Consider the following 13,602-nt stretch of genomic DNA (forward strand, 5'->3'; position numbering starts at 1 on the left):
ATTTTTTACAAAGTATTAGAAGAAACACCCCCTGAAATAGTCATTAAAATTCTGTCTCAAATTAATCTGTATTGCATTGCCAGTTTAAAAGCAACAAGTCTGACTTGTTTTCTGAAAAATTTCTTCTTGTTCTGTGTGAGTGGCTTGCACAGGACACGTTTAAGATCACTCTTGTTGTTTTGTTGATGGTTTCTTTCGCTGTGAAAAAGCTTTTTATTTAAGATCACTCTTAATCTTAACACCCACTGCAGACTTCTGTGATCACGAGTCAGAAGGTAGAGAGAGATATGCATCCCAGTTTTCTCATGGTCTAACCACATTTGAAAAAGTTGCAATTATTCAGGCAACATATGTTCAATGCTATTAAATTCAATATTCAGCATGATGTTGCCAACATCTAAGTTTTAACAGTATCCCCTGTTTTGGTCAGTCAACAAATATTTATGAGCAAGGTACTGGATGACAAAGTGAAGTCACCATTTCTATGGGGGTTAAATTCCAAAGCCAGGAAGCAAGGTAAAACTCAATGTGATGAAACTACTAGATTTTCCTTTCTATCATCCATAAAGTACAATCCACATAGTTTCGTATAATCACCTACAGTAAAGTCTGAGGACCACTAAGTTAGATAAAAAGAGGGAAGAAAAGGAAAACCATTATGTACATATTAGGACATTTCAACCTTTAAGATTAATTTATTAACCTCTTAGCAAATAGGATATAGGTCAAGTATTCTAAAAGCATCCCGATTATCTACAGAGTTTAATACATTCTGTTTTAATATCAGGGATATATAACCTTAATCTAAGTTAATGGATCTGTCTGAAATTGTGATGAACAAATAAGATGAGGTACGAGAGGAGCAACAACTTTTGAGTGTACTGGGTATACCCAGTTTAGCAGAAATTTAAATGCACATGATACAACTCCCATTGTATTCTAAGGACCCTGTAAGTGACATAGCATTGACATGTAAATGTTTATTTTAAGAATAAATATAACTGTATTTCATTGATTCTTTCAATAAACATTTATGAGCATTTACTATGTACCAGCTATGAAAAAACTCAGTTGCTACTCTCAAGGATTTTAACAATAAGAGAGAGAATCATTAAGTATTCTAGCAAAATAATGTACAAAATATAGTGGAATAGAAAGAAAAAAATGTCAACATCTGCCTGAAGGCTGTAGGAAAGGCTTAAAAAAGAAACAGTGCTAGCCCTAGCTGGTTTGGCTCAGTGGATAGAGTGTCAGCCTGCAAACTGAGGGGTCCCGGGTTCGATTCCGGTCAAGGGCACATGCTTGGGTTGCTGGCTCCATCCCCAGTGGGGGGTATGCAGGAGGCAGCCAATCAAAAATTCTCTCTCATCATTGATGTTTCTATCTTTATCTCTCTCTCCCTTCCTCTCTGAAATCAATAAAAATATATTTTAAAAAGAGAGAGAAACAGTGCTCGGAGAAAGAAGCAGTGGAGAAGAATCTTAGGCAGAGGAACACTCCTACAAAAGTTAAGAAGTAAAGGAGAATACGGTATGTGGTATGTTTAAAGGGTCTCTGTGGATTGGAAATGGTACATTGTTTCATAATATTTCACTCATACGAAAAAATTGATTCCTGGGATTCTGGTGAGGAAATTAATACTCTGCATCTACCAATGGTTATGCAACTAATTGTTCTGTTTCTTAAAGTACCTACTACAAAATGGAAGTAATTGTAGATGAGGAGAACAATTTCGTGAAAGGTTTACCTGCAATTTCTGCTTTAACTTTTAAGATTCACAAATGGGCACAGTCTTGACTGCCTTGGAAATGAGGGGACAGTACGGTCTATGCTTAAGTGTCAAGGCTTTAGAGTGCTGTAAAGTAGATTCAAGTCTGGGCTCTGCCATAAATTTAGCTATGTGATCTGGGAAAGTTGCATAAGCTTCCTAAGCCTCAATTTCCTTATCTAAAAAAAAAAAAAAAAAAAAAATGAAAATAATACTCGTTACCTCTCAGTGCTGTTTGTGAGTATTAAAGCAATAATACAGGCAAAGCCTAAATTTAATCACAGTATTTGCAACATAGGAGGCAGTCGATTAATGAAATTACTACTATGATTTACATTAGCTGTGGAAATCATACCCCAAACTAATGTTGCTATTACAATTTCTATTCTAGACACACACAAAAAGATACTCTTCACAAAATCTTTTGGTAATTTAACTTTGATGCTATTGAAACTTTCAATATTACTTGGGTTACAGTTTTCAGTATGTGTTGAGGGCTGACTGGGAATAGTATTAATAATTTTTTTGTTATTTTTATATGTGACACCTTGAATAAAATAAATCTAATAAAACTAAGCCACATTCAGTGCTCTTTGGCATTTCCTATATTGTTATATGGGGGGAGGGGGGTTAAGGCAGAATGAAAAACCACCCAAACACCTGGAGTCTAGCCGAGTTTTGCTGTTATTGAACTGTAAGACCTTGGAAGAATCATCTATTCATCAAAGAGTCTTATCTCCTCACATACTGAAAAATTATTTGGAATGTAAGAGTGTTCTCTTGGAAAGTCTGTACTCTGGAGTTACAGTTTAATGAGCACAGAGTTTCAGTCCAGGATAATGAGAAGTTTCTGGAAATGGGTGATGGTTGTGCAACAATGTGACTATAATTAATGCCAATTAAATACACTTAAAGATGGTTAAAATAGTAAATTTTATGCTATGTATATTTTACCCAATAAAATATTTAAAAAATTTAAGTCTGTGTGTTCTCTCTCTCTCTCTCTCTCTCTCTCTCTCTCTCTTACATCATTTTAGAAAATCTTTTTTACTAGAGCCAGGGAACAAATATAAATTCAGAATTTATTTTTTTAGAATCTAATTTTTGTAGTAAACTCTGTATTGTGAAACATTACACCTAGGAATATTTACTTCCTTGGTTCAAAATTTCCAACCAGAGCTAACTATGGAAAACCTCTCAAATCTAGCAGGCTAACATCCAACTGCTTTACATTTACATATCCAACAATGGGAGGATAATTTCTGTAAAGAAAGTTGGACAACTGAAATGATTTCATGCTCTTATTCACATCAGGGTCTGTATCTCTTTAAGCAATTCATTCACCCACTCAGTCATTCATTCAAATATTTATTAAGTGCTTATTATGAAGCAAGCATTGGGACAGGGACACAAAGAAGAACACGACATAGAGCTGAGTGGGAAAGACAGATAGTATTCAAATAAGTGCTGTAAACTATCAGAAGCTTTAACAGGAGACTGGAATAGGAGTTATAAAAGCAGGAGTCCATTGTGTCTGAGAGGGTCAGAAAAACAAAGGGAGAACTCAATAAGCTGAGTCTTAAAGGCACAGCATGAATTCACATGAAGATGATATCATGAGCAGCGTTATCCCTTTAAATCTTCATGACTAGAGAAGGCCAATTCTCTGATAAGGGAGCACTGAAAGTACCTCTTAAATAATTCAAGATGGTTAAAAGTTCAAATTTCATAATCCCCTTCTTTCTCTTAAAGCGGGGGGGGGGGGAGAGAAAGAAAGAAACCACTACAATAATCTTCAAGCAAAACAAACAAACAATAGAATTACCAAAAAATAAAATACTTGTTGATTGAAGAAAAAAAAAAGAATCTAGAGGAATTCTGGTGGGTGAATAAAAATACTTCTTTTCAATTGATTCTGATATTGTCACCTACCTCCTCCCTCATCCTGAGAATCCCTAGACAGAAAAGAAAAGGCACTGCCATTAAGAAGTAGGAATGCTAGTTCGCAATGTACTGTGACCGCAATAGGAACAGTAAAAAAAAAAAAAAAAAAAGTGGGAACTGTGGCAATGTCACTGCTGAGGGATCCCAATGCCTGGAGCATGTTGTGACACAGGGTTCCACTGGCAGAAGAAACTCCCAGGCCCTAGAACTTCTACAGCTTCCAGAGACCCCAGCCCCTTGACCTAGAAGGAAGCCAAGAGGAGAGATGGGCGGCACTCCTCCCTCTCATGAGATGACTTCTCACACTTACGGTGGTTACTTTACCTGAGAGCAATTTGCCGAAACAGAAGTAGGAGCAGGTGTGGAGCTAACTGGACACCCTGACTTTGAAAGAGGCGAGATGAAGACACAGGGACACAGACACACAGGGAGAAGAAGGCCATGTAAAGCTGGAGGCAGAGATTTCAGGGCTGCGTTTACAGGCCAAGGAACACCAAGGATGACCACAGTCACCAAAAGCCAGGAAAGCCAGGAAGAATTCCTCCCTGGAGTCTTCAGGGGAAGCATGGCCTTGTTGACACCTGGATTGTGGACTTGTAGCCACCACAACTGTGAGAGAATACATTTTTGTTGCTGTTTTTAAAAACAATAACAACAACACTAAACCTACTTGTGTTTTCATCGCTAAAAAGCACATCATCTAAAAGGCAAGTAAGGAGAGCATAATGGGTCTTATTTTAGTACTAAAACAAAGTATTATTTGAACCGTTTGCTTAGAGAAACCAAACGGCTCATTTAGAGCACCATTAAATATATCAGAGTCACTATAATAAAAATCCAATAAAAACCAGACAGGAAAAAATCAAGTTAAATGTACAACTATAAAACTTCAACATTTTAATGTATGACATAATCTTAGTTATTTTAATATCATTTTTCCACACCTAAAAAATAAGAATCATAAGCATCATCTGGAATATATTCAAAGCAATGCTTAATTTTCTAGTGTTAAACTGCCTCTAAGCTGTTTCCTACTCTTTGCTCCTTAATGTTCAGTTTTATCAGCCTTATATTCTACTTTCTTTTCAAAAGCAGCACAGCACTGAGATATTTCTCGGATCTATTTCCTCAAGTTTCAGCACTGTCGCTCCTTTCTTTACATTTCTGCAAAATCCTTCCAGCCACCAGAGGCTGGTATAGGCCCTTGTGAGCATCAAATTAACACGAGGAAATCTGGCTGAATAATGAAGTGAAGCTGTATGTCCAGGATTATGTAACCTCCCGAAACCCAAAAAGCAATGTGGTCTATTGATCTCTGCTAAAACTACTTTTTTCAGATTTCACTTTAAAATTTCTAAGTTATAAGAACACACAACATTCTGTCAGTTAAGTAAAAGTCCATTGAGCAGTTCAAATATTTCTCTGCCTGTTTTGATACCCTAAAGACCTCTATCTCCCAAAGCACATGTTGGGTATCCAGAAAACCTTAAGATTTTCAACTTCATGTTTCTCTCCTACTCCTGACAATGCATACAACATATTCTAGGCAGAGCTTAGATCTGTCTTTTAACAAAAAGTTGCATGGGATTCCTGTGAGGTGTGTTCCAACTTTATTTTAGTGTACTCAGACTTTAAAGCAATTTTCTTAGGAATATTTTCTATGTAAGGGAAGAGATAACTACCAACCATCATTTATAAAATTTCTTGGAATTATAGATAATTACATTAACTTCTATTCAAAAACTTTTTTCCAATTAAAAAAAATGTTCTGTATCATATGTTCCTCTTAATAAACACACTTGCTGACAGAAGCACAAAACAGGCAGAAAGGAAGCTATGTGCATCCCTTTCTCACACTTTCAGTTTCTATATACTAATTTCTTAAAAAAACTATAAGAAGGTAATACTAAAGCACCATTTGGAAATCCTGTAGGTTCAGTGACTGGAGGATGCTCTAGAATGAAGCTGACCAAAGGGCCTCAGAAGGCACAGCATCAAACACAAAATGATTATGTTTAAACATATTAAAGGGAGGATAAAGTTTACTCTAAAACTACCACATCCATTATTTAAAACACACACACACACATAAACAATAGGAAACCTGATCATTCACATCATATATTTCTTCTTAGACATCACAGAACTCTGGGCCATCACCATTTACAGAGTCCCTCTCCAAATGACATCTTCTGGGTCTGTTTCCAAAGGGGCACCTGAAAAGCCATGAAGGCCTTCATCCCTGTCACTTTCATTTGCAAAGAAGCTCAGTGTAAAAAGGCTAACCCTGGGATCCGTCAGTAGGCCTGAATCTGTCAGTAGGCTGCAGTCCTTAGTGTCTCAGGGAACACCTGAGTCTTGGCTACTACCCATGCACTCATCCCTTTGTTAACATCCCTCTTTCTGAGGGCTGCCATCTCTGAGCACTCAGACAAGGCTGTGAACTGGAGGCAGCTCGACCATTCAGAGTGATGCTAAAACACAGCCTTTGTCACTGAAAGCTCCAGACTGAGCAGCAAAGCCACGTCAGCTACAGAGCCTCTTCTTGTTCCCGGTATGGTCCTTGGTGGTTATATAGAAGGAAATGAGTTGTCCTCTTGACAATAAATTCCTCCTCCTTTCTTAAATGTCAGAAAACAAACAAACATGACAAATATGGGAGTGGGTGAAGTGTAAAGGGATGGGCTTGGCTGGGGGACTTCACGTTAGGTATCTGCCCCAATGGAAAAAGCAAACTGCTGGCCTTTTCGGCTTTCTGTCTGTATATTTCCCACCTGGCACAGTATCAAAACCAAATACATACACCAACTTATGAGGAAACAAATGAAGAAGCACAAGAGGCCAGCTCAAGGGGAAGAGCAATTTCTTACAGCTTAAACACTATGAAAAATCAAGTATATAGTATCAACAATTATAACAATAAAGCATATTTAGTAATATACACAAATATGCATGAATACACACAAAGGAAATAGAGTAACAGGGCTTTCTTCTGGTCCAGTGTATAAGTTTCATTTTACAATTTTATATGCAGAAATGAGAGTTTCTTAGTGAAATGAATAGGTATGTTCTTATGTGAACATGCAATATTCATTCATAAATATCAAGTGCTTTCAAAGATTTAAGATTTTCTTCTAAATTTAAATATTCCCACTACAGCCCTATGATCTAATTTCCATGCCATGACAGTTCAAGTCTGCATTTTAAGCTTGTGCAGAATCCACCACCTGATTTAGCAGTCAGGCTGCACACGCTGTAGCTTCGTTCTCAAGCAACTTTGAAGACAGAGTGATATTTAATACTGAATATAAGCGGGCTTTTCATCTCCCACTGTGCAGTAATTGTCTCCCACTTCAGAACTATAACATGAGCCATCATCTCTGACTTGCTCTCTAAATGCTATGGCCAGCATGAAAAAAAGAAAAAAATGACAAAGGACATTATGGTCTTACTCAAGGGAGTCAGATCTTTGCTGACTGCCAAGGAGAAATCATGGCCAGTCAGGCACAGCACAAAGGGAGCATGAGAAATGACATACGTTACTGGGCCTGGTTCTAGGAAATCATTTCTCCTAAATGTCCTCGGAATGCAGAAGCTGAGCCTTTCTCGGTGTCTAACACACCAGATAAAAATTACTGCTGCACGTGAGTAGCATTTACTATTGTACATATATACTTGCTGGAAATTGGTTACAGAATATACAGTGAAGGTAGGATATATAGAGAGAGCTGTCCCCTAGATTCTAGGAGTTGAATTGAAGCAACCAATGCTATCAACTATCTATTATCAGATTGGGTTCATGTAGGCTGTTTAGCAAGTCTAAAGATGATATAGTTTAAAATCCTATCAGGCCTGGCCCACAGAGTCAACCATCTGCTATATTCAACAGGCACAATGTATAATGAAACAAAGGCTATGGAGTAACAGGGCAAAGGGCAATCAACAAATTATCGTGGGCATTTTCGTCCCGCATCAGAGGAAACAAATTAGTATGAGAAAGTCACAGGCCCACACAGACTTCAATCCAATTTGACTGTCATGATGTATAAATAAACATAAAAGGCAGATGGAAAAGAAGAGTATTTAAATTCCATTCAGTGTTACAAACACTTTCTCATTAAAATATAAATCCTTACCTTTGTTTGCCTCTTATTGGCCTCTCTTCTGGCTTCCCTTTCTTTCAATCTTTTCTCCTACAAGAAGAGGGGGAAAATGAGTGATATACTTCCATCTATTAGGTGTAAATCAGACTGCACATTCATAACAGTTTTTTTTAAAATCCAAATGATTACTGAATATTTATGAGATTGGCATACATATTCATAATCATTAAGTATGTGTCAAACAGAACTAGAATCAAATCCCATTTCTACCATTTACTATGCAATTTTGAGCAACTTATTTATATTCTCTAACTCTAATTTTCTCATCTAAACATGGAGACAACAGAAGAACCTAATTCATAAAACTGGTATAAGAATTATCCTATCTAATAATAGAGTAACATGTAAATTACCATCACTCCGCTACGCCCACGATTGGGCGGTGGGAGGCTGGGGGGCGGGACTCGGAGTGGCCTATCCGGCCCTTGAGAGGCACGGATCTGCTGCCACTGAGGGGGGCTACCCTGTTGTTGAGAGGCACAGGGGGCGGGACTCCCGCCCCCTGTGCCTCTCAACAGCCAGATCTGCGGCCCCTGAGGGGGCCTGCCGCGGACACCCAGCTGCGCCTCTCAAAGGCAGGGCAGGTGTCCACGGCAGCCCCCCTCAGTGCCTCTCAACAGCAGGGTAGCCCCCCTCAGCGGCCGCGGACCATCAAAAGTCGCCGAGCCGGAGGCTTCTGAAAGGCCTGGTGCACCAGCGGACAGGCACCCACCTCCACAGCGAAAAGCGAAAGCGTGTAGGGGACCCTACACGTGCATGATTCAATCATGCACTGGGCCTCTAGTATAAAATAACATACATAAGTGTTTAGCACAATTAGGGATATATGACTAGTACACAATCAATGTTAGCTATTAGAATAAAAAGAAGGAAAAATACAATATTGACTATTTTGCTTTTCCTCTATCTAAACAGAATTTATAAGGATATGAATCCTCATCTCTGGAGTTCTTAGAAAAGTGGCAATATTTCCTCAAACAAAAAACAATAAAAGACTGTTCTCATAAAGCATGTTATTTCATTGAATTGCACTGTAATTGCCTCATTAGTTTTTCAATGATCAAAAACTTGTCAGAAAATGCAACACTAACATTTTTTAAATAAGAAAAAATAAATATGCACAATATTAAAAACCAAAGCAACAAACTGACCCATCTAAAGTTAAAAAGAATTTTGTGTTAAATAAAAACCACTTTTCCTCTTCAAGAATAAAGTGTTAACATAATAAAAAGATTATTTTCAATCCAAAGTTCATAGCTAACAATTTAGATTTTTTAAAATGGCTGTTTAATATAATAGTGAATCATGCTTGCAGTTTCATATTACTTCATGAAAAGTAATATGAAACTGCAAGCATGATTCACTATTATATTAAACAGCCATTAACATGAGAATTAACAAGTTTTCCTAATCAGAATACACCATCATATGTGCTTTACTATTCATGGCTTTCTCCAGATTTAAAAGCTAATTCTAACACACACTCTGAACAGACCTGAGGTTGCTCTGCTGCTTACAGCATTGAGAAGGACAGACAATTGCTAATAATCACCTTATCTAGGTTTATAGACTTCTTTACGACAAGGTGAGAACATAAATGTTGAAAGTCTCAAAGAACAGGGGCGTTCACAGAGCTTAGAGATCCACTTTCTATAGCTTCAGACTGCACAACAAAAAATCTAAATTCTAAGTTAAACTAACAAGAATTCAAATTCAAACGGCAACAGTGAATGTGTCACACCCCTAATGCATAATGTTAAATTATGATTTTCTGTGATTAGTATTCTTTCTCTACTCCAGTTTTGGAGAAAATGGGTGTTACTTTGACTTCCAAATAAAACATACAACTAAAAGGGTAGGTAAAACTTAAAACAATGTGCAATTAATTATACAGAGGAACATGCTAAAGATTACTTGAGAGTTCCAGGACCAAGGTCAGAGGAAAAGGAAAGATGAAACAAAAACCCAGATTTTGACTTTTTCAAAGAGCTTAGTAAGTGACAGAGACTGATCTCAAACCTGGATCTTTGTATGCCAAGTCTAGTGCTTTTTTCCAATATATTCTAATAAAAATTAAAAAGTTGGGGTTTAAAAACTTTAACAGATGTGACTTTAATAACAAAAGAAAATAAGACCTAGAATTATTTTAACAGCCAATTAATACAATAGTTATTATCATACTCTATCCCTGAACTGGTTCTTTAAAGAGCTTATGAGCGTTGTTCTGTCACTAAAGTAAAACCGTCTCAATGTTTCCTCAATTTATAGGAGAAAAAAAGGTAATTAGATGGCAGTTTCTAAACATTTGCACCCAAATTTTCTATTTCATTCTTGAGGATAGATTAGTACCAAAAGCTATTTTATGCCACACAAAAAGAAGGCAACGTTTTATCTTTAGTTCTGCCATGCTTCAAATGATTAAGTATAAGAGCATGAAATTCAGTAATAAAATCAAAATTAAACAGGACAGAAAAACAGAAAAATCACATTTCAAGCTACAAAATACTCCCTTTATAGATGTTATTATACTTCTTTTGGTGTCTCAAATACTATAGTCCTTACCTTCAAGAAAAGAAAGTGCCATGAAATATGACTTTCATCAGCAGTCAGGACTACGTTATTTAAATAACTTTTATTCTGTCAATCTTGGAAATTTGTAGATTTGGAAAATACAACTCATATTTCAGGAGGTGGTAGAAGCATAACTTATTTGAATGAGTCTTGGGCAACTATGCCAATGTGGTAAGGAACTAGGTTCCCAGCTGTCACAGAGAAGGAGGGAACATCTATCTTCATTTCAGTATTAAAGGAACCTCTTTTTCAGGAAAGAAAATTGGTCAATAAGAGTACATAAAAGAAGGATTACAAAGATTTTTTGGCTCTGAAGATACCTCCTCCCCTCCAAAAAAAAAATCATAAATCTAAAACCCTCCCAGGAACTTGGAACACAACAAGGTTCTCTGATTTGTTACCTATTCATTTAAACATCATAAATATTGGTCTTCAATATACAAATCTGTTAACAACTATAACAAGGATATGAAGACAAGGAGAAAAATTTACATGGAAACACTGATTCACTAATTAATTCTTTTAAATATTTGCTGAGCAACTATGCATCAGGCCCCATGGCAGGCTCTGAGAATATAGAAATGGGCAAAACAAACTCAGTCTTTGTAGTCTATGAACTAATCTTGTCAGACCCCTTACTTCCATTAGTACCAAACTCTACTCCTGCTCCTTAACCTCAGTCTCAGTTATCATCCATCAATTTAACAACCACTGCACCTCTCAAACACCATGTGCTGTTAAAAAAAAAAGGCCTGTAGCCCTGGCTGGTACTTGTCAGTGGTTAGAGCATCAGCGTCAGCCCAGGAACCTAAGGGTTTAAGGTTCAATTCCCAGTCAAGGGCATGTACCTGGATTGCAGGTTCCCTCCCCAGTCCTGGTTGCGGCACATGTGGGGAGGCAACCAATGTGTCTCTCACATCCTCACATCGATGTTTATCTCTCTCCCTCCCTTTCACTCTCACTTTCTCCCCTTCCCTCCCTCCCTTCCACTCTCTCTAAAAAAAAAAAAAAAAAAAAAAAAAAAAATCAATGGAAAAAATATCCTTAGGATTAACAACGGCAAGAAAAAATAATTCCATAAAACAAACAACTTAATAAAAGCAGAGATAATAAACAGCTCAAAGACTTGCCACACAGTTGATAAAATCTATGCAATTTTGAATATTTGTCTCATTTTATAGCTGTAATTAAGAAGGGCTCAAGTACTAAGATGTTGAACTGAGTGAGGATCACAAGATGCTCTAAGCTCATGAGAATAAGAACAGAAACCTCCCATGCAGACATTTCCAAATTCTAGGCAAAGGTTCTGTAGTAACAGGCCAGCTCTTTTTTTTATAACAGACCTGGCTGGGATGGTAAGTAGGAAGAACTGAAAGTGCAAGGGGGGATAGCGCTTCTCTTTTCCTTCCCTGTAAATGAGCTTTTTTTCCCCTTTATTGATTAAGGTATTACATGTGTCCTTAGCCCCCATTCCCCCCCCAACCCCCACTCATGCCCTCACACCCTGGTGTCTGTGTCCATTGGTTAGGCTTATATGCATGCATACAAGTCCTTTGGTTGATCTCTCCCCCTTACCCCCCCCCTCCCCTACCTTCCCTCTGAGGTTTGACGGTCTGATCAATGCTTCTCTGTCTCTGGGTCTGTTTTTGTTCATTGGTTTATGTTGTTCATTATATTCCACAAATGAGTGAGATCATGTGATATTTATCTTTCTCTGACTGGCTTATTTCGCATAAAGTCCATTTAAGAATTAAGTCTTAGATGCTTAGTCCCTTACCCTCATGATGATATTTCTGACATTATTAAAATTTCATAACACCACATAAGGCAGACCAGACTCTGACAATGCTTTAGACTCTTTAAGGGCCACAGCTACTTAAAAATGGATTTCTGGTACTAGTAACTACATATCTTGCAATGAATATTCAGGAAAGGTAATATTAATATGGGGTCCTAAACTATAAACTATTAACCACAATTTTTTTTATTTGCCATGGAAACATGAATAATTTCCATCATTTATCATTCCTCTTCAAAATCTTCCACTCTTATTATCCTCCACCTTTTTTATTCACTGCTTCAGAGTTACCTTGTTGTAAGAGAATACTTGATGTCAAGTTTGAGATAGGCAGGAACACTGCTGAATAGCTAAAACAAAGTCATTACAGTAACAAAGACCTTAGTAAGAGTCCCAAAGCTGCTATTTATAAGCTGTAAGGGCGTTAGAAAAATTTTTTGACCCTTCCAAGTCTAAATTTTATCATCTGTAATGTGAGGTAAGCTCACTTATTTCAAAAGTTATTTTTTTTAATTTTTAATAAATCTTTATTGTTCAGATTATTACAATTATTCCTCTTTTTTCCCCCCATAGCTCCCCTACACACAGTTCCCACCCCACCCTCTGCCCTAACCCCCCCACCACTGTCCTCATCCATAGGTGTATGATTTTTGTCCAGTCTCTTCCCACACCCCCCACACCCCTTTCCCCCCAAGAATTGTCAGTCCACTCCCTTTCTATGACCCTGATTCTATTATATTCACCAGTTTATTCTGTTCATCAGATTTTTTATTCACTTGATTTTTAGATTCACTTGTTGATAGATATGTATTTGTTGTTCATAATTTTTATCTTTACCTTTTTCTTCTTTTTCCTCTTCTTAAAGAATACCTTTCAGCATTTCATATAATACTGGTTTGGCAGTGATGAACTCCTTTAGCTTTTTCTTATCTGTGAAGCTCTTTATCTGACCTTCAATTCTGAATGACAGCTTTGCTGGGTAGAGTAATCTTGGTTGTAGGTTCTTGCTATTCATCACTTTGAATATTTCTTGCCACTCCCTTCTGGCCTGCATAGTTTCTGTTGAGAAATCAGCTGACAATCGTATGGGTGCTCCCTTGTAGGTAACTGTTTTTCTCTTGCTGCTTTTAATATTCTCTCTTTGTCTTTTGCTCTTGGCATTTTAATTATGATGTGTCTTGGTGTGGTCCTCTTTGGATTCCTTTTGTTCGAGGTTCTGTGCGCTTCCTGGACTTGTAAGTCTATTTCTTTCACCAGGTGGGGCAAGTTTTCTGTCATTATTTCTTCAAATAGGTTTTCAGTATCTTGCTCTCTCTCTTCTTCTGGCACCCCAATAATTCTGATGTTGGTATGTTTGA

The 13,602-nt window shown here is 37.3% G+C and overlaps 1 protein-coding gene across 1 annotated transcript in view; it reads right to left on the minus strand.

Annotated features, from left to right (window-relative positions):
• DDX10 (DEAD-box helicase 10) overlaps positions 1 to 13,602 on the minus strand; it is a 250,891-nt gene that overhangs the window by 64,231 nt on the left and 173,058 nt on the right. The window contains exon 16 of the mRNA XM_079787350.1: positions 7,849 to 7,905. Coding sequence (XP_079643476.1) covers positions 7,849 to 7,905 — 57 coding nt within the window. The remainder of the gene's footprint in view (positions 1 to 7,848; positions 7,906 to 13,602) is intronic.

The sequence above is a fragment of the Cnephaeus nilssonii genome, assembly GCF_951640355.1.
Source record: "Cnephaeus nilssonii genome assembly, chromosome: 13".
Lineage (NCBI taxonomy): Eukaryota > Metazoa > Chordata > Mammalia > Chiroptera > Vespertilionidae > Cnephaeus > Cnephaeus nilssonii.